Source organism: Perognathus longimembris, chromosome 3 (genome assembly GCF_023159225.1).
Source record: "Perognathus longimembris pacificus isolate PPM17 chromosome 3, ASM2315922v1, whole genome shotgun sequence".
Taxonomy (NCBI): Eukaryota; Metazoa; Chordata; class Mammalia; order Rodentia; family Heteromyidae; genus Perognathus; species Perognathus longimembris.
Window position 1 is genome coordinate 79,045,807 of NC_063163.1, and position 21,365 is coordinate 79,067,171.

The following is a 21,365-nucleotide window of genomic DNA, read 5'->3' on the forward strand; positions in this document are numbered from 1 at the left end:
CCTGGAGACAGAGCACTGCCACCCACAGTCAGCCAAGAGGGGAGCAGAGCAGGGACACTGTAAGACAGGCAAGGTGACAGAAGAAACACACGTGCCAAGAGGTGGAGGCTGCCTGGCTCAGGCAGGGGCAAGGGCAAGGCCCAGTACCAGGAAAAGGAGGGAGGGAGGGAGATAGGGAGGGAGGGAAGGAAATGGATGGATAGGTGGATAGTTGGATGGATAGAAGAATGGATGATGGATAGAGGGTTAGGTAGATGGATAGATGGAAGGATAGATGAATGAAATGGAAAGGAAGGAGGAGGGGAAAGGAAATGAAGGGAAGGGAGAAGAAGAGAAAGGAAGGAAGGAAAGGGAGGAAGGGGCTACCCCCAAGTCCCTGGGATGAGAATTCTGCCCAAGGAATTGAATTAAACCAAAGAGATAGTTTCTAACTGCACAGATTCTAGAGGCCAGCCCCCAATCCACGGGGAAGTTGAGATTCTAGAATAGGAGTGGGAGCCCCATTTGAGGACCCAGAGGGTCCCAGCCAGGAGAATCCAGGGGCATGCCAGAGTGCAACCTTCTCCTTTCACAGCAGGACTCTGTCAGAACCCCAGTCCTTTGTGGCCAGTGAGAGACACACATTCAGTCATCCTTTGGCCCAGAAAGAGAGACACTTTCATTTTACCAAGATCACCCAGTACGTAGCCAACACAGAGCCAACCCACCTTCCCTGGTGTGAGGATGGTTATCTGGAGGACCCAGAAGGAGATGGAAGGGGAAAAGCTACCAATAAGAAGAGCAAACCCTTTTAATTTGGACAGACAGGCGCCAATGAATCTCTTTTCTCCCCGTGCCCCCCATCCCATTCCCAGAAGAGGAAGCCAGCTCAGGAAAGCTCAGGGATAAAGGACAGAATATGGATTGCAGGGTGGGTATAATCTATGCCCCCCATCCCCTTCCCTCCCCTCCCCACCACATTCCCACAGTGGAATACAATTCTGCCTGCTACCTCTCAGAAAAGAGCCTGGAGCAAAACCACATCTTGGCCCTCACTGAACCGGCTCTTTGTGTTTCATCCTCCCTGTTCTAAAAAAGGCAGAATCCACCTTATTTACATCTGATTAAAGCAGGGCTGTGTACACCCCCCTCCCCCCAACCGAGGAGCTGAGGAGCTAGTAAGGGATCAACACACTGAAGCAAAAGAGTGGATGGCTGGCTCTCTCAAGCCCCATTCCCTATCACCAACACCGAGGCAGCACTCCCATGGGAACACCAACCCCAAACCAGGATGCACAGTCCAAGTTGGCCTCTCATGGATGTATGGACTGCCAGAACTGCCCAAGGAGACAGAGAACCCGAGTCGGACATAGAAGCAGAGGTTCCCTTTAGCCTCCTGTCTTCATCCTTGGCCTTGTTCCTCGTACTGGGGCTGGCCATCAGAGCTCAGGCCCCAGAGATGCAGCAGCTGCACTGCACAGCTCTTGGCACAAAAGCACGCCTGCCCCCCAGCCCCACGTGGGGACCAGAGGCCAGAAGGGGCAGATACAACCCTCTCAGGACACAGGGCTAGAGAGAGGCCCAGCTGGGACCTGAACCCCAGAGTGCCCAGGGGCACCTGGGTCTCCCACGAACCCTGTGTCCATCCTCTATCACAAATCCTTGACAAAGGGAGATGTAGAGGCCAGGAACATGCTCCCAGGCCAGGCCTATTATGGGCAAAGCTAAGAGTGGGCAAAAGAAAAATCTGGAGAAGCTTTTACAAGGATGCAGAATGTTGCCAGGCACCAGTGGCTCACACTTGTAATCCTAGCTACTCAGGAGGCTGAGATTTGAGGTTTGTGGTTCAGAACCAGCCAGGGCAGGAAAGTCACTGAGACTCTTATCTCCAAGGAACCACCAGAAAACTGGAAGTGGTGCTGTGGCTCAAAATGATAAGAGCAAAAGAGCTCAGGGACAGTACCCAGGCCCGGAGCTCAAACCCCATGGCTGACAAAAAAATAAATTAAAAAATTAAAAAAGAATATAGAATGTGTTTGGGGAAGGGGGAAAAGTGGAGCAGAACGAGGGGGTCAAACCCTGTGGGTAAGGAGTCATGACAGGAGTAAGGAAGGTTGGGAAAAGCATCTAGAGGCCCCAGAAGTCTCCCCCTCCCCCAGCCCCTCACCACCAGTGCAGCCCACCCAGCTGGTCCAGCACAGGTGCCCACTCACTTCTTCTGCTTCTTCTCCAGCTCGTGGTTCCGGCTTTGCTCATTCTCCAACAGGACCCGGGTGTCGTCCAGGTCCCAGGTCAGATGGTGGCACCTTCTCTTCAGCTGCTGAGCTGTCTTCTTGGCCTCCTCATATGTGCTCTGCAGCTCCCCAAGCTGCAGGACACAGAGAGGGAACAGCCATGTTCTGAGGGTGCCATTGTGTGGAGTTGCCATTCTGTGGAGCCGCCATTTTGTGGAGTCGCCATTGTGAGTATGTATGCTGGGCTAGGTCACTGTTGAAACTGCTACAGCTTCATTTCCTCCATCCACACAATCCTGGTCACCTTGCCCTCTTTTGCCCGCTGCACAGACCTTGCCTCTTATTTATTTTATTCATTCATTCATTGTTGGTAGTACTGGCTTTGACCTCAGGGCTTTGTACTTGCTAAGCAAGTGCTCTACCATTTGATCCATGTCCTCAGTTCCACACTGTTCTCATGATTTTGGGGGCACCTGTCACCTCTAAGAAACCACCTCTTTGAGCCTTACATTGCTCAGGAGATCAAGGGGGGATAAAGGTCATCCATCAACCAAGCCCCTGTCAACAACATGCCCTGCCTTGACTAGACTAGACGGTTCTCTTCCTGTGGTTCCTCAAAGCTGGTCATGTGGGGAGAGGTGCAAAGACAGCCATGGGTCCACCAGAAGGACACATCGACAAATCCATCAGAAAGCTCAGGAGGCAGGGCTCTGGATGAAAGCAGCCAATGGGAGTTCATGTGGGCCACAGGACACAGGGCTTTGGTCAGAGAGACAGGCTACATCTGGGCTGACACAAGCTCTGGACGGACAGACAGACAGGCCATGCTCCCTGCACCTTCCTTCAGGACACACCCTCTCTCCTGAGTGTCCTAGTTTGGATCTGGGGAAGATTGCAACCCAGCACACTGGCTCTGAAGGAATGGCCTCATTAAAGCACTGCTTTAAATAAGCAAAGCTCGAAGTTAATGATGCCTGTAATCCTCAACTCAGTGTTTCCAAGGCAAATGGGATGTTTTTCTCTTATGTCCTGCCTCTCATAGAAGGTTATGGTTTTATGACTTTTTAATGTGGCATGAATATCCCCTTTCCTCAGGGGGCGTACTGCTGGCCAGACTCTGTAATGTGTTATTAAAGACCAGAGCTGCCTCCCAATGCCTCTCCTTCCCGTGTGGGTCTACGCTTCCCTGTCTCCCTGGAGAATGCCCAAAGTAGGGCCATTTGTGAAGTAACCCTTAAAGCCATTCTCATTGTATCTGGGCTCCCATGGGAGGTCCCCTCTCTGCCCCTGGGTGACACTGCACACTCACACTGAGGACACAATCAAACAATGGGCAGATCAGAGCCCCCCCCCCCCAAAGTCAACAGATAATTACAACATGGCATGATAATCGCAATTAGAGGCTCCCAAACCAACCTGTGTTAACAAAGATTTTTCTGGGATGATGTTAAGGCTGAAGCTTAAACATAGACAGACACACCTAGGAAGGGAAGAGAGACAGGGAGCATTCTTGGAAGAACAAACAGCACACACAAAGGCCCAGTGGTGACAAAAGAAGCAAACATTCTTGGAAAAGGAAAAAAAGAAACTGATGTGCATGGCACTAGGCGGCTGATGCCTGTCACTCTAGCTCCTCAGGAGGCTGAGATCTGAGGATTGAGACCCCAAGCCAGCCCAGGCAGGGGAGTCTCCAATTAACCTGCAAAAAGCCGGAAGTGGAGCCATGGCTCAAGTGGTGGATGGGTGGCCCTCCTCCCACCTTCCAGTCCTGCGTCCCCCACCCCATGGCCTGCACACTCGCCTCACCTTCTGCTCCAGCTCCTTCTTGGATACCAGTTCCGAGTCCAGCCTCTCCTCACACTGCTGGAGCCGCTTTCTGAGGAAGTCGTTTTCCATTTGAGCACAGTCCAGACGCATCTGCCACTCATCTGCTGAAGAGACAGGGAGGGGAGGATCAGGCCAAGGTCAGGGGAGGAGGGGGAGGAGAGAGGAGAGAGAGAGAGAGAGAGAGAGAGAGAGAGAGAGAGAGAGAGAGAGAGAGAGAGAGAGAGAGAGAGAGAGAGAGACTGATTCTCACTTTCCTGATTTCTGCAGGCCATTTCTCAACACTGCAAGACCCTTTGAACCGCCATCTTTGGATATCAGATTGTGAAACCAGGTGTTAACTCCACATGTGAAAGAACCCCTCCTCCTCCTCCAGGCAACCAGGTCTCAAGTTCTCAGCTGGCTTATGCTCCTCAATTGGCTCAACAGGAGAACACATATCCTTTATTCCAAAGGAATCCTATGCTCCCATGGGCAGTGCCCTGCCCAGAGGGCCCTCAGTATCCTCTAGAAGAGTTTCCTGGACACAGAAGAGCCCCTACCCCTACTGACCGGTCCACATTTGCCAATTGCCCAGAGAATGCAGCAAAACCATCAGGCAAAAGATGATCTTCCTGGCCAGGGAGGGTAATGGCTCCTGCCAGTAACCCTCCTAGCATTCAAGAGGCTAAGATTGGGAAGATCACAGTTCCAGGCCAAAGCAGGCAAAACGTTCACAAGACCCAACATTAACCGATAGCTGATTGTGTTGGCTTGGATCAGGGTCCAGGCCAGCCAAGGCTAAATGCTGAGACCTTATCTCAAACACTGTTACAGGAGAAAACGTGATAGGCAGACAGACAGATAAATCCGTGTATCTTCATTGGGTAATACAGTATGTTATCATGAACTGCTGATGGAATTAGCAAAAATGTGTGCAAGCAGAACAAGGATCAACCAGATGCACAGCAAACCTCATTATGGGTTGTCTTCTGGAAGTCATGTGGACACTAAATCCCTTGATTTTGGTAAGAATTCCCCTTAAAAAAGACTTGTTGATTTCGTTTAAACTATTTAGCTAAACAGAAGGAACTACTTTGGGTTATAATGTCTTATTTTTTTTTTACCATCTAAATAATAAAATAATGTGACTTAAGTTACAGAGTCATTAAAAAAATCCCCAAGTGGATATCTCAGAGTATAGTCTATTTCTTCATCTATTATCCCTACTCTCCCTCCAGGCCTGAATCCATCCATCCATCCATCCACCTACCCACCCACCTATTCATCCACTCATTCATCCATCCCTGCATACATACCTCCATCATCCATCCATCCATGCATCTACCCATCTACCTATCCACTCCCATCTTCCCATTATACATACACCCATCCCCCTATCCATCTTCCGCCTCTCCATGCATCCACTATATCTACTCTCCATCCACTCATCCATCCTCCTATCCAATCATCTATCAGTCTACCATCCAGCTATATCCATCCAGCCATTCCTTTTTTTTACTTCTATCTACTCAAATACTCACTGAACACACTGCTTTGAACAGGCACAAAAGGATAAGGAAATGAACAGGAAGTCATTGCCACCCACCCTCTGATGGGGGAAGACAAACCTGGAAAACATAGCTGAAACCCAGCATGAGCAGGGCTCTCATAGGAAAGCTAATGGAAATCTAAAAACAAACTCAACAACAAATGTGTCTTGGTAATATGATAACTAGCATACAATAAGCTCTCAATAATCACAGAGTAGATAGTTATGAATGGAGAAATGGATGTTAAATGGATGGTAGGGTGGAAATGAGTGGGTGGATATTGTGATGGGTATGTGGAATGGTGGAAGGATGAATGCTAGGGTACATGAGTAAGTGGGTTCACTGATGGTGGATAGCAGATGGATGGAGGAATGGCAGATGGATGGAAGGATGTTGGATGAATGCGTGGATGGGTGGATGGGTGGACGGCAGGATGGATGGATGGATGGTGGATAGAAGGATGGTAGATGGAGGGGTGTATAGATAGATAGATGGAGGTATGGATGGATGGGTGGATGGATGATGGCAGATGGGTGACTGGATGTTGGATGGAAGGATGTTGGATAGATGGGTGGATGGATAGCTATATGGAGGTCTGGATGGGTGGGTGGATGTTAATGAATGGTGGGTGGGTAGATGGTGAATGGACAGGTAGGTGGATGACCAGATAGATGCTTAGAGAGACTGCTGGATGAGAGGTCAATGCACAGATGCATGGAGTGACAGATGAAAGCTAGGATCAAGGTCTTGCAAGACCCCGACGAGCTCTCTAAACAGCCAACCAAAGAATGATGATATAATAGTGACGAGTCAACACTAGTTCAACCTTCCACAGGTAAACAGTGTCCTGATGGGAAGAGAGGCGTGTTCCCTGGAGAGGCAGCTCAGCGTGGCAGGGGTCACAGCTAGGGAACAGCAGGAGCCACTCCCCACTGCCCACACCTTGATGTTGTGATGCCCAGAAGAATGAGCAGCCTGAGTGAACCCCACAGCAGGTGGGGTGGCTGCCCATCCCCACCCACACCTCCATGTCCAGCATGTGCCGTTCACCCCACGTTATTCTGTCTCCCTTTGCCTGGCTTTCTGTGGTCTCTACATCAGCCATGCAAAAGACCCCAACGAGGATCATTCTGTGACCCCTACCACATGCAGCGCAGGGCTGTGTGCATAGCATAAATGAGCCCTCATCACCGGCTCCAGGTCTTTTGTAATTAATGCCACAGCTGCATCCATAGAGGTGAATGCAGTGACACTGCACTGATATGATTGAAGTATTTTATTGCTTCGTGCAACTTTCCCATCTTCTAGAAATTTTCTATAATGAGTATATATTACTGTCATGAAAACTGTTCACAACAAAATATTTGTGCACTGGCTTCCTGGAATGTGAACCCTAAGTGGATCTGGATTGATGGGTGGATGGACAGATGGATAGATGGATGGGTGGGCAGATGGATGGACAGAGGGGTGGAAGGATGGATGGATGGATGGATGGATGGGTGGGCAGATGGATAGATGGATATGGATGGATGGATGGACAGATGGATGGACGGGTGGATGGAGGGATGGGTGGATGGGTGGATATACAGATGATTGGATGGATGGGTGGGATAATGGATGAGTGGTGGTTGAGCCATGTGACCAACGTGCTCTGGAAGAAGTGTGGTACCCCATCTCAGCAGCCTCATCCTTCCAGTCCAATCAGCCCTGGGGATGTTACTTGTACATTTGTCTGTCAGACAGAGTTAGTGCTGAGACCGAGCTAGCCTGGCTTGCCAACAGGTTCCCTCATTCCCTTCTTGGGTTGCCCAGATCTGCAACTTTCAAACCAGAAAATGGAAGCTCCAGTGAATGGATGCTTGGGTACTGTAGGCTTGAGGGTCAACAGGACCCACGAAGCACAAAGCTGTGGAAAGATGGCTTTCCTGTCTCTTCTCAAACTTCTGACTGGGCCCATTAAGTGTCCTCGACATTTCAAGGGCGCAGATGCTGTGGGAACATGGGAAGCTCTGTTGCCGGCATTTGATAGAAGCTGACAGGCTATTCTCCTCGCTGGTCTGTGAGCGTGGAAAGAGGGAGGCACAATGGCAAATTTGACAAAGATGTCACCACGCCAGGTGTTGGGGTTCAGCTTTGGCCTTGAGGGGGAAGGGCAACAGAGAGTGCTCCTGAGACGCTGCCCTTCCCCCAGCCCTGGGGGAATGCGGAAGCAGGCCACAATTCTCTGGGTCCGGAACCAAAGAACTGGCTTTGCAACCATCCCCCAAACTTTCTCTCCAGCCCATGTGCCCCCCAGTCTCGCGGGCTTTTCGCCCCTGGGGTGGTACTAAGCAAGTGACGTTAGCTCATGAGGGGGTCCTATGACAAGCTCGCCAGCCTATCGCCAGCTCTCTGATCGACCACCCCTTCTTTCGTCGCCCCCTACTATATCAACTGCTAGCCACTCCCTTATTAAATCAGATTTGCTCTTGAAGCATCTCCGAGATCCGCGTACACCTGGCTTTCTTCACGGGTAAGGAGGGAGGTAAAGCGATCTCGTACGGCCTCGTGCACCTGAGGTCTTTCCTGAGCCCCCCACTCCACTCTGGCCTTACCTGCGGATCAGGTGACCAGGGGAGAGGGTGAGAAAGGGAGTGATTAGAGTAGAGTAGAGCCTGATTCCCCGAGCCAGGGGAGGCGACCCGAGACCGGCAGCCAGGCAGCCAGGAGAGTGGAGTTGGGGTGGGGGGTTGGGTATGCCCAACACCACCTCCAGAAACTGCCACCAATTGCACAGCAATCCCTGGACAAGTCTTCTCACCATTCTGTCACCTTCATGGAGCCCCATGCAGCCCCATCTGCGAATCGGGGACAGTCACTGTGTCTGTCCCCAAGCTGATGGGGGTGAACAGTGAGCACTTTATCTCTCATGATGATGACCACACAGTGGCCAGCAGCTATTCGGCAGTGAAACACTTCCTGCCAACCAGCTGTGACTGTCCATTGGAAAGAGGGGAGACTGAGGGCTGTTGGGGTCCAGCGTTGGCCTTGAGGGGGAAGGGCAACGGAGAGCGCTGCTCCTGAGACACCGCTCTTCCCCCAGCCCTGGGGGAATGCGGAAGCAGGCCACAATTCTCTGGGTCCAGAACCAGAAGAACTGGCTTTGCAACCAGCCCCCAACTTTCTCGCCAGCCCATGTGCCCCCATTCTTGCGGGCTTTTCACCCCTGGGGTGTCGCTATCCAAGTGACGTTAGCTCATGAGGGGGTCCTATGGCAAGCCCAGCCTATCAGCGCTCTGGCCGATCACCTTTCTCTCGTCGCCTCCTGCAATATCAGCCTTTGCCCCACCCTAATAAATCAGATTCGCTCTCGAAGCATCTCCGAGGTCCGTGTACGCCTGGCTTTCTTCACGGGTAAGGAGGGAGGTAAAGCGATCTCGTACAGCCCCGTGCACCTGAGGTCTTTCCTGAGCCCCCCACTCCACCCTGGCCTTACCTACGGGTCGGGTGACCAGGGGAGAGGGTGAGAAAGGGAGCTGTTAGCGGATAGCAGAGCCTGATTCCCCGGGCCAGGGGAGGCGACCCGAGCCCGGCAGAGGGCGAGCACTGCCTGTCCCAGGAGCTGCTCCCCCCGCATTCAACAAGAGATAGAGGGTGGAGTCAAGATTCTAATCCAAGCTGGGCACCGGTGGCTCACACCTGTCATCCTAGCTACCCAGGAGGCTGAGATCCAAGGATTGTAGTTTGAAGCCAGCCTGGGCAGAAAAGTCCCTGTGAGACTCTTATCTGGAATAAACTACACAGAAAATCTGGAAGTGGTGCTGTAGCTCAAGTGGTAGAGTACTAGTCTTGAACACAAAGAGGCTCAGGGGCAGTGCCCAGGCCCTGAGTTCAAGCCCCAGGATAGACCAAACAAACAAACAAAAGATTCAACTCTGGCTACACAACCTCCTAGGTTCTACAGCTTGGTTGCCCTCCTCTAACAGTGCCCTCATTCTCTTGCTTTCTAATATCCTCACAAAATAATAGCCCCATAAATTTCTAACATTCTCATAAAAGTCATACACAGTCACTACTTTTTAAAAATCTTTTCTTTTGCATGCTATCACTTTCACCCCATGGAAGACCTATTATTGGGGGCACACTTGGGGTCTGTGTAATGTTCACCTGCCTTGTTAGACTCTGCACTGCCAGGGGAAAACAGGGTGCCTGTCACTCCGCCCCTCTGTATGCACTCAGTGTGCATCTGTGAGTGAGTGAATGGATGAATGAATGAATGAATGAGAGAGACAGTGCTGTCTACCAGCCCCCAACCCCAAGGCCCCCAGTGCTCACCACCTCCAGGGTGCTTGCTCTCTAAGTCGCTCAGCTGGACCCTGTGCTCCGCTTCTTCCAGCCGCTTCTCCATGTCCCCCAAGCTCTTCTGCACTTGCTCGCACTTACTCTGCAAGAAAAAGGCACCTGTTTATGCCCAGGCCCTGAGTTCAAGTCCCACAACTGAAAAAAAATTTAAAAAAGAATGTAACATGCTGTTGGCTGGAAGTTGTGGCTGGTCAGCATGTCCCTGAGATTGGCCACAGGTACCTCCTGACCCACAGTCTCCAAGATGAGGGACATCGCCCCCTTCCCATTCCGCCCCCCCCCCCCCCGTACAATCCTCACCTATAGTCCCTCCCTACTGGGGACTTGCCACACACACCCCCCACTCCTCCAGGAGAGGCCACTGTTTCCTGGCATCTTAAGCAGGAAGTCAGTCCACTTGAGCAGCTGTGTTCCAGTCCCACATGATGCACAGGGCCTGGGCCAGCCACTCCCCAGACGCCCTGTTGTCTGACACCAGGCCTCACCTTGAGCTCCTGGACCTGGCGGAAGGCCTGTAGCCGCTCTGCCCTCTCGCTCTCCAGAGCCTGGCATGCGACGTCACCTTTGAAGCGCTCATCAGAGAGCTCTGCAGTCAAGTCTGTGATCTGGGGTGGGAGATGGGGTGGTCAGAGTTACCACGGGGGAACCCTAACAGTTCTTCCCTCAGATACACAGCCCCGAGACGACCCCTGGGTCGGCCACTGGCATGTTCTGAGGAGTCAGGATGCTCCTGGCTTCTGTGTGGAAGAATTCTTGCCCCAACACCAGCTGTGTGCTGTAAGCCAGGGAGTGCTTATCTGACTCCCAGAATTCTCAACTCCAGAAAGGAAGAGGAAGGAAGGGGAGGGAAAGGGAAAGGAGGAGGGAAGAAAAGAGAAAGGAAAGAGAAACAGTTGAGAGAGCGAGTGAGATAAGCCAGGGCCAGTGGCTCACGCCTGCAATTTTAGCAACTCAGGAGGCTGAGATCTGAGGATTGCAGTTCAAAGCCAGCCCAAGCAGAAAAGTCCCCTGTGAGACTCTTATCCAATTAACCACCAGGAAACCAGAAGTGGCTTTGTGGCTTAAGTGGTAGAACACTACAGAAAGAGGATCAGGGACATACCCAGGCCCTGAGCCCCATGACCGACACAGAGAGAGAGAGAAAGACAGACAGACACAGAGAAAGAGGAACAAGATAGGAAATGTTTGATTTAATATGCTCCCATGTTATAATCGTTTTACTATGTATATACTATAAAGGTATAGCTATCCGCTGGATGCTGGTGGCTTATGCCTTTAATCCTACTCAGGAGGCTGAGATTTAAGGACTGTGGTTTGAAGCCAGCCTCTTCCCTCCAATTAGCCACCAAAAAGCCAGAAGTGGCACAGCACTAGCCTTCAGGGAGGAAGCTAAGGAGAGAGTGTGAAGCCCTAAACTCAAGCCCCAGAATCGCCGCATGCACACATTTACATAGATGAACTGCAAGACTCTCCGATCCGCAGTCTGCAGGGCCCAGCCCGGGCGTCCGCCCTCAGCACCCTCCAAGGGCACTGAACAGCGAGGTTGAAGAATCACTGTGGCAGGCTTGCCGCAGTCTCTTCCCCGGCCTGCCCACCCACGTGGCCTAGGGTGCCGTGGGTTTGCTTATGGACTCGCAAAAGCCCTTGGGCTGGTAGAGTGGCACCTTGCAAGGGCACACGACCCAGGCCAGTGTCATACTGGGTGCCCGTTGTCACCCCCCCCCCCCCAACAGCACCACTCCATCTCCGAAGTCGCCCACCTCTCCCACTCAGGGACAATGTTCTCTGCGCCCCCAGCCAATTAGTGTGAAAGTTAATTTGTGCTAACCAGCTGGAGCAAGGGGAACACAGAATTAATTTAATATGTTCATTTTTAGCTGCACGGAACCTGAAGTCTGGAGCTCATAGACTTAGTCCTCTCAAATGGAGGAAATGGCAGGCTTTCATCAGAGACAGGGGCCCCCTGACCTGCCTGCACCCCCACAAACCCTCGTTTCCCACCCCCCCCCCATGCTGAGGAGCCGAGATGCTTCATCCACGGGGGTGAAGAAAAGGTACTGCGCCCAGAACTCTTAGGGGAAAAACAATACCAAATGCCAGTGTAATGGTGGGCGGGGGCCGGTGTGGGGGGGTGGCTGGTTGGCAAAGCTAGGGGAATCATGGCAGATCGCTCAAGGCCTGGTTAGCTAGAAGGCCTGCGGAAGCCTGCCCCGGCCCCCTGTGGGTAAAATCAGAAATGGCTCTTTCCCCTTGGGGACAAAGTCTCTCAAGGCCTAGGAGAGAGAAAGGAACGAGAACGAACGAATTCTTTATCTATTTCTCCAGAAAGATGGGAGATGGGAACCTGAGTGAGGACATGGCTGGGGGCTCGCCATGGCCCGGGGTGACTTGGATCTGATGCCTGGAGATGCTGAGTGTACACAGGGCTCCTCAGGCTGGCGCCAGCACTCCTTCCTTGTGGATCCACCCAGCATTCCGCAGCACCTACTGTGCACCAAGCCCTTCACTGTAGGTCCAGCCAGCATTACACAGCGCCTACTGTGCACCGAGTCCTTCCTTTAGGCATCTCTCACAGTCAAGTTGGGGAGACCAGAGAGCGAGGGAAGGGGGGAACCACCTGTGTGCCTCTTGCCTTGACCCTGTCTTCAGCTCTTCTAGGTGTGAATTCTCAAACCCATACTTGGTGACACATGCCTGTCATCTCAGCTGCTTAAGAGACAGAGACCGGAGGATCATTCGTCTAGGCCAGCATCCCTCCTCCCCTTAATAAAAAAAAGATGTTCTCAGAAAAAATCGAACTGATCCTTATAAAAAGGTGGACATTGTCAATCCAATGAGGCCAGAAACTTAGAGCCTGCTGGCTCCAAGCTTTTTCGATATGTCAGGTTTGGGGGTCACATGCATCCATGTTTTTCTGGTTCCCCCAGAAACATTCCACAGAGGGAGGAGTCAAAGGAACAACTCTTCTTTGCACTCAGCCAATCTCACACACTCGAGGAGGACTTAGAACCACGCTCTCTGCAGCTCCTCCTCTCCTCCAGTCCTTTGCAAATGAAGGACTTACATCATTTTGCAATAATGGTGTCTTTCTAAAATCCCAAATTGAATGGCGTTCCCACGGACGGTTCTCCACATGCCTCAGAACCATAGCCAGCTGGCTTCGCCGCCCGCCCCCCGCCCCTCGCCGAGATACACGTTAGCATGTAGTACCCAGAAGGATGGCACGGGTGGGAGATGCCTCTGAGTTGAAGGGCCCCGCAGGGGTCTCTGGGCCCCCTGTGTGCAGAGCTGCGGGCAGAACACGTGGGCAGGGGGGAAGGTCCTATCTGTTCTCTAGCTGGCGGCTGTCACAGTGTGGCCCTGAGCAGTGCTGAGTCTCAGCACTGGAGAAAGTCTGGGGACACCCATGTCACTGCCTTGTGGAAGTCCTCAGCAAGGTTCTAGCAGCCCTGTCTGGGCCTCTCATTCAAGTTAAGGGGAAGGAAGGGCGGGCTTGCTGGAACAACACAGCCATCTTCTGCCTCAGTGCACCTCCGGGGTGCTGAGGACTCAGGGATGGGGTCTCCAGACCCCACCAGGACCCACTGGGTCCCCTAGCATTCCACCCCCTCAGTGCAGACGACTCATCCAGGGAGCCAAAGCTCCCCTATGGGCCGGGCAACCATAGCTCTCACTCCAAATCAAGTCTCGGGTCAGCCCCAAGGGACCATGTGTCCCAGCTGAGCTGCCATCCTCCCTGGAAGAGATGCATTCCTACACAGCAAGGAGACACACCACCAGCCCACTGCACCAGGAACTGAGAAGATCAAACCCCCACTGCAGAGCCGTGGACTGAGAAGATGGAACCCCCACTACAGAGCTGACAGGATATGGAAGGAAAGCAAGAAACTGGAAGCCACCATCATCCGTGCTTCTCTGGGCGTCTAGAAACCTTGGACCGCTCTGGGCCCTCCCCAGAGAAGCTCAAAGGTTTGGAAAACACAAAGCATCCTTATGGAACCCCCAAAAGCCAGGCCACAAGGGGGAGGAGGGGTCTACAGCACACACACTCCCATCCTGTGTGAGGAGCACATTGGCGGTGCCACAGGCAAGGAGGAACAAAGAAAGCTGGAAAGATCTCTTGGCATAAGAGGGGAAAACCAAGTCACCAGGCACATGTGCCAGTGGGCATGGAAGAGCTGCAGTGCGGCACAGCCCCTGCCCACCTCCATCCGAATAAGAAAGGCAACATGGAGTTCGGAGAAGGGCGAAGAGCAACTGGAACTCACAGCCGTTGCCATGGGGATGTAAGTTGACCCAAGCACGCCAGCCACCCATCAGGTAGTGCTGACAAGAATCCCACCGAGAAATGAAGCCCCGCAATTCCCCTCCTCATGCTAATACAATATTATAACATGTGTGCCAAGACAGGTGCCAGAAACACACGTCCCAACAAAGCCCTTCGTGTCGAATGGTTATAGTACCCTAATGAAAATGAGGGAATGAGTAAAAAAAAAAACAAAACCCTAACTGAGCCAGGCACCAGTGGTTCACCCTTGTAATCCTATCTTCTCAGAAGGCTGAGATTTGAGAATCATGGTTCAAAGCCAACCCAGGCAGGAAAGTCCATGAGATTCTTAACTCCAGTGAACCACCAGAAACCTGGAAGTGGCACTAAGGCTCAAGTGGTAGAGCACTAATCTTGAGCTGAAGAGCTCAGGGACAGTGCCCAGGCCCAGAGTTCAAGCTTTAGGATTGCCACAATACATAAATATATGCATACATAGATGCATACCATACATACAGACACCACACATACATAACCAACTTAATCACAAAACTAAAAAGTGCTCATTGCAGGTATGTTCATCATAGTTCAATGTGAAGACTAATAAAGACATAAAAACTAAGAATAAGGACTGGGAATATGGCCTAGTGGTAGAGTGCTTGCCTAGCATACATGAAGCCCTGGGTTCGATTCCTCAGCACCACATATATAGAAAAGGCCAGAAGTGGCGCTGTGCTCAAGTTGGCAGAGTGCTAGCCTTGAGCAAAAAGAAACCAGGGACAGAGCTCAGGCCCTGAGTTCAAGCCCCAGGACTGGCAAAAAAAAAAAAAAAAAAAAAAGAACTAAGAATAACTAGAAAAAGACAAGCCCCAAATGTCTGTGAAGAGCAGAAGATGGACAGAATAATGAGAGGAATGCTAGCCAGAGAAGAGAACGTGGGCCACGAGGGTGCAGCATCATGCGTGTGATGTCAAAGGACTGGAAAGCAACAGCCTGGACCGAGTGTGTGTTTACTACAGCCCTGATTGGGGAAGGAGATAGCTGGCAAGGGTGGGGGGGCAGCCTGGGGTTGCCTGCCCTCAGGGGGGCAGAAGCAGAAGGGGACAGGGGAGGAGCTAGGGAAAAGCACTCACCCTCCTGACCGCCCCCCCCCCGCCCCCGTGGGGATTCACTGAGCCACACATGAAGGCTCCTCAGTACCACATAAACAGAAAAAGCTACAAGTGGCATTCTGGCTCAAGTGGTAGAGTGCTAGCCTTGAGTAAAAGAATCCAAGGACAGAGCCCAGGCCCTGAGTTCAAGCCCCAGGACTGGCAAAATTAAAAAAAAAAAATCAACACATAGAACTTCCCTACCACCCAGCCATCCCACTCTTGGGCATCCACCCAGAACATCATAAGTCAGGATGTGTTAAAGACACTTGCGCATCCATGTTCATTGCTACACTGTTCAACACCGCCAGCCTAAGGAAACAGCCCAGGTGCCTCACAATAGATGTGTGGATCCTGAAAATGTACTACCTACACACAATGGAACTTCACTCACCCATTCAAAAGAATAAGAAGATGTCATTCGCAGGGGAATGGATGGACCCAGAACAAATCACCCTATGTGAGGTAAGCCACACTCAGAGAGACAAATGGCATACGTGTTCTCTCCTATGTGGAAGCTAGATCTAAAATGTAATTGGATACGATAAATTATACAGGACCCTAGGTGTTCACACCCAGTCAGAATAAAGGAGGAGTTCCTTAGGGGGAAATCCAGAGGTATTAACTCCTCTGAACACTTAGAATGCTATTTATCAAAACAAATTCCAGAAAATGGAAATGTGGGGGTTTGTTGGTGTTAGTGGTTGTGTTAGTTTGCTTTTGCTTTTGTTTTTTTATTTATGGAGGGGAGAAACGGGGACTGCAGAAAGGGAGGGAGGGAGGGAGGGTGATCAATAAGATCATGGTGTCAGAATACACTATGTGGAAAATGAACTATGTAACTTGTGGACGGGGCAGAAGGGGGAAACTGAGGGGAGGCGAAGGAAGGGGTGACACTGTCCAACAAAAGAAATGTACTCTTACCCGACTTATGAAACATCAGCCCCTCTGTATAACACCTTATTAATAACAAGGAAATTACAATTTTTAAAAATATAGATGAGGAGGAGGAGGACAGAGGAGGGAGCAACCAGGGCCTCAGCATCTAAGAGCTTCCTGCACCAGGCCCTGCTTGTATCTTCGGCTCCACCCTTGTGAGTAAATGTTTTTGTTGTTGCCAGAGTAGGCTTGTACTCAGGAGGCTGAGATCTGAAGGCCTGTGCATGGTTCAAGGCCAGGAGAGCCCTCCCATCTCCAAACCAACCAGCACAAAGCAGACTGCATGAACCCTGCATGCCATTTTAGGGTTCCGGCCACACCCCGTGTCACGGCGGGGGGGGGGGGGGGGAGGGACCAGCAGGGGCTACCTTGCTTTGTAGTAGGTCGGAGCTCTGGCGGAGTTCATTCCTCAAGCTCTCTGATTTCTCCAGCTTCCGTCTTAGCGCACTCAGCTCCTCCTGCGGAAACAAACGCCTTGTTCAGAGCCATCCCACACCGGGCCCCGGTTTGGAAGGCACCATGGGGCTTAAGGCCTCAGTTTGACAGGCAATGTTTGATAGCTCACACAATCAACCTGGAGCAAAATGCCACGCTAATGCCACAGACAAACACAATCACCACCTGTCCACCAAGATGAATGTCAAGGAAACGGTGGCAGGAAACAAGGCTGGCCAGCACATCCTGCTTATGCCCAGATAGGACACTCACTCCTGCCCAGACCTTCTCTTTGACTCTCTCTAAACATTGGGGTTCAAGCACAGCATCTGATCCAGCGAGTCTGACTTGTGCAGCCCAGCTGAGGAGCCGAGTGCAAAAGTCTCAAATGAGAACAGCTGCTCAGCCTGACTTTGGCGATGCCTGAGTGTTGATGGTGTGGGGCCAGCCTTTGATCCTGCCTGAGTAGTGTTCCTCTCCATGCCTGTGATGGCCCCACTAAAACTAACTTACATACCACCCGAAGCAGGCTGGTGGTGTATTCTGGTACGAGGGAGTACCATGCAGCCATAAAAAGGACATGGAATAGCTCTATGCCGGTGAACACAGAAAGGGCTGGGGGCGTGGCTCTAGTGGGCAAGCACCTGCCAAGCAATTATGAGGCCCTGAGTTCAATCCCCAGTACTGAACCGGGGTGGTGCTCACTGCACATTTGGAAATGCAAAATGTTACGATGCACAAGTAGGCATGAGAGCTGAGCATGCCATTCTCCAGCATACTGTAAGCAGGTGTCAGGGTCAGAGTTCAGCCCAGCTTTGTGATTGCAGGGATCTGAGTGGAGGAGACCTTCAGTTAGAGATGTTCCATTTGGGTGCTTCTACTTTTTTATGCAGGAAAGAGTTGAGTGTGTGTGTGTGTGTGTGTGTGTGTGTGTGTGTGTGTGTTTATGTGTGAGAAAGAGAGAGTATGTGTGCAAATTTGACAAGAGAAACAGGAAGCAAGCTGGGCACTGGTGGCTCACGCCTGTAATCCTAACTACTCAGGAGGCTGAGATCTGAGGATTGCAGTTCAAAGCCAGCCCAGACAGGAAAGTCCATTGAGACTCTTATCTCCAATGAACTATCAGGAAACCGGAAGTAGAACTGTGGCTCAAGGTGGTAGAACACTGGCCTTGAGCTGAAGAGCTCAGGGAGAGCACCCAGGCCCTGAGTTCAAGCCCCACAACCGACCAAAGGAAAAAGAACAGGAAGTCCGGCCACTCAGAAGGGTTCCCTCCGAAGGTGACTGGGGTTCTGGTGGAAGGGGACTGATGTTGATGGAAGAATCCGGAAGAAAGGGGCGTGGAGGGCTGCTGGCTGAATGTTTTCAGGTCCACAGTATGGGGTGTGTGTATGGGGGTGCCCGGGGCACTAGCTGCAAGCACTGAGGTATGCCTGGGAGGGAGGGAGGCACCGCGCAGCCCGGCCAGGCCCGGGCCCGTGGGCCTCAGGACTCACCTCCTTGGCCCGGAGCTGTTCCGTCCCTAGAGTGGCACTCAGCAAGGGCCGGAGGGACGCCAGCAGCTGCCACCATGGCCAGTCCTTGACGGCCAGGAAGACTGCCACGTTCTTCCGGATGCAGCGTGCGGCCAGCCGGTGGATCTGTGGGGCAGGAGAGCAGGGAGGTGAGCTGGTGAGAGGCAGGGCTGACCCGGGAGGCGACAAGGAAGGGCAGAGGCCAATGGTGGCAGGGCCTTCACGAACCCACTGCCATCCCTCCACAAGCGGGGCTCGCCCACTGCGGCTGCCTTCTGTGCTCTTTCCTCCCCTGATCGTGCCCTGTGCACAGCATCACGCGTGAATCCGTGCGCCTCTGCCTGCAGGTCCCGCCTGTCCTAGGTAGGGCCAGGCTCTGAGCTATAGCCGCCTGGTTTTCTCGCCATCTCTGGAAATCTCCTAAGAAGCTGACCCAGCATGGGCCAGCGCTGTGGCTCGGTTGCCATCTGCCCCCAGATCCTCAGTGGCTGATGTCCCCAGAGAAGCGACCTGACCTCGCAGAGGGTGTGGCCAAGCCCCCGCCCCCCCAGGCCAAGTTCAAGGCAGTCTGGCTGAGGAGACCCAATGGATCCTGGAATGGGGGGAGGGCACGGGGGACCCGGAAGATCTGCACACTCTACCTTCAGCTTCTTGAACTCCTGACGGGACAGGAAGCCCCGGCACGCGGCCTGGAAGAGGGTGATGCTGCCAGCCACCATCTTCTCCCGCCGCCTCTCCAGCCTGGACGCCACGCCGGCCTTGAGGAACACCTGCGGGAGGGGAGGCTGCCCTGAGCCCTGGCGTCTGGGGCTCCGTGGGTGAGCGCCTGGCGGCCACTCCTTCTAGAACATTCTCCAGCAGTGCCCATTCGTGAGGGCCTCAGCTATCTAAGCACGGGGCTTCCTGGTGGCCCTGTCCCCTTCTTCTGCCTGGGAGCCTGGTCAACCAGGGAGGAAGGCTGAGGCCCAGGGCAGAGCAGCCAGAAAAGGATTTTCTGAGGCAGCCTGGCCTCAATTCTCCTACCTCCATGTCCCCTGCAGTTCGGGTGCCAGGCATGAACCACACCACACCTACTTGTTGGTTGAGATGGGGTCTTGTTAACTTAGTACCCTACAGTCTCAAACTGCAATCTCCCCGACTCCACCTCTACAGCAGGCAGCTGGCATTACATCACACCACTGCTTTCTACAGTCTTTGTGTGTGTGCGTGCGTGCATGCGTGTGTGTGTGTGTGAGAGAGAGAGATGTGGATGTTCACCCAAAGGCATCCTTTGCTCTGGAGGTGCTAGAGGGCTCTCTGACTCTGCAACATTCTTAGGTCATGCTAAGTGTTTATTGAGCACTTACTATGTTCTGGAGCCTGACTGAGCATGCACTGGACATGTGGGCAGATCGTTTGCTGCAGGCACGACCCCCATCTTGTGGAAGGCACTGAGGTTACACAGGCTTCCCCAGTCCAGCCCAGGCCTCTGTGGGCTGGGGCAGCACCAGGCTTCATCCCCTTCTGCCTGTCTCCATGTAGAAGCACAATTGTAACTAACAGTAGTGTGGCGCCCACATCTTTTAAAGCCATCTCCCACGCCTTGCTTTACACTTTTCAACACCCCTCTGCAAGATGTCTGCTATGAAATGGACTCAAGTTCTCCTCGCTGGTTATCCACTCAGGTAAGACTTGAACCCAGTACCCCGGTCCTTCATCAGGGAGAAACCGAGAGTGCCTCCATGTCCCCCTTGATCAGACATAAGCATCTGAGATTCCACTGCAGTTGGGTCCCCACAGGAGCAAAGGGGATGCGTCCATCTCCCATCACGGAGAGTCCTCAGTTGCTCTTGACGCGAGCCTGGGCTCAGCGCTTGGTGCTTGGTGCTTGGTGCTTGGTAAAGAATGAAAATGAGTGCACACTCGACTGGGGTCAGCTCCGCTTTGCAAGCCTGCATCCCTTCACGGGACAGAACCAGGTAGGGTCCCAGGGACAATCGCCCTTGACACCAGGGGGCTCCCCACCTATCAGACTGGCTCAACAACAGCTGTGCTAATTTCACAAGCTGCTGAGTCCCCAAAGCTGCAATTGAGAAAATAATCAACCATCAAAATGATGAGGAGCCAGAGGCGCACCCCGCAGGGGCACAGGCCCCGCCCGGGCCACGTGGACATAGCACAGCACCTTCCTCAGTGGGGCCTGCTGCTGGCTCCTGCTTTTGTTTCTGGAGCACGGTGCCCATCGAGAGCTGGGGTGCCGTGGGTCCACAGCCGCTTCATAAATGTCACAGCACACGGCACAAACCTTGATAAGGCTCCCTGTGCTGGGGGAATCTCACCAAGAATCTAACTCATCTGCTCCCCACGGATGCCAAGCTTATCTCACCCACACAGAGAAGAAACCCCAACATCCTCAGGGCCCGGCCGGGGGAGGGGGGCTGTAGTGTGTCTGAAAGGCCGCGGGCCTTGGGGTTCATTTATTTATTTTTTTAATCTTGATTTGCCACAGGTCCCTCGTGGGGAGAGCCGAGGCGTCTGCTCCTCTTGCTCCTCTTGTTTTGCACCATGGAGCAGCTGAGTTCCTCGGGTGGGAAGGCATCTCGCCGTGCAGATGAATGCTTTCTTTCTTCAATGAAATGGCAATGGCAGTGAATCCCAGGCTGGGAGGAGGAGGGGGAAGGGAAGCAGGACGAGGGGGGAGGGGGGAGGGGGAGGCATCCACAGCTCCATTTCATCGAGATGCTGATCCCCTTGGCTTGGAGGTCACCATCAGGACACAGCTCAGCTCCCGGCCTGGGGTCTCTCTTCACACACTTCCCATCCATGAACTACCTAGTCCAGTCATGCATGAGCCACCAGATCTGAGCCTGCAGTTCTAGTTCCTGGGGAGGTTGAGGCTGGAGGATCACAGTTCAGTGCCTCACCTCCTGTTCTCCACCTGGTCCAGATGGAACCCTCTGGGCCTCCTCCCCACTCAGCCCTCGTTCCCGAAGATTGCGACTGCGATGTGCCTGCCATCCCAGCCAGGTGGAGAAGCACAAGGAAAGGACTTCAACCCGGGTCAGCCCAGGCACAAGACGCAGACCCTCCTGCTCTCCCCCTGCCCTGCAGTCGCTGCTGGGCTGCCTGTCAGCCCTCGATCTGCTATTTCTGAGACGGTGGAGGAGGCC

At 52.8% G+C, this 21,365-nt stretch overlaps 1 protein-coding gene across 1 annotated transcript in view; it reads right to left on the reverse strand.

Annotated features, from left to right (window-relative positions):
* Myo18b (myosin XVIIIB) overlaps positions 1-21,365 on the reverse strand; it is a 122,679-nt gene that overhangs the window by 62,322 nt on the left and 38,992 nt on the right. Inside the window, exons 23-29 of the mRNA XM_048342750.1 lie at positions 18,858-18,986; positions 18,199-18,342; positions 16,636-16,725; positions 10,396-10,515; positions 9,884-9,992; positions 4,020-4,144; positions 2,193-2,347 (exon numbers count right to left, since the gene is read on the reverse strand). Coding sequence (XP_048198707.1) covers positions 2,193-2,347; positions 4,020-4,144; positions 9,884-9,992; positions 10,396-10,515; positions 16,636-16,725; positions 18,199-18,342; positions 18,858-18,986 — 872 coding nt within the window. The remainder of the gene's footprint in view (positions 1-2,192; positions 2,348-4,019; positions 4,145-9,883; positions 9,993-10,395; positions 10,516-16,635; positions 16,726-18,198; positions 18,343-18,857; positions 18,987-21,365) is intronic.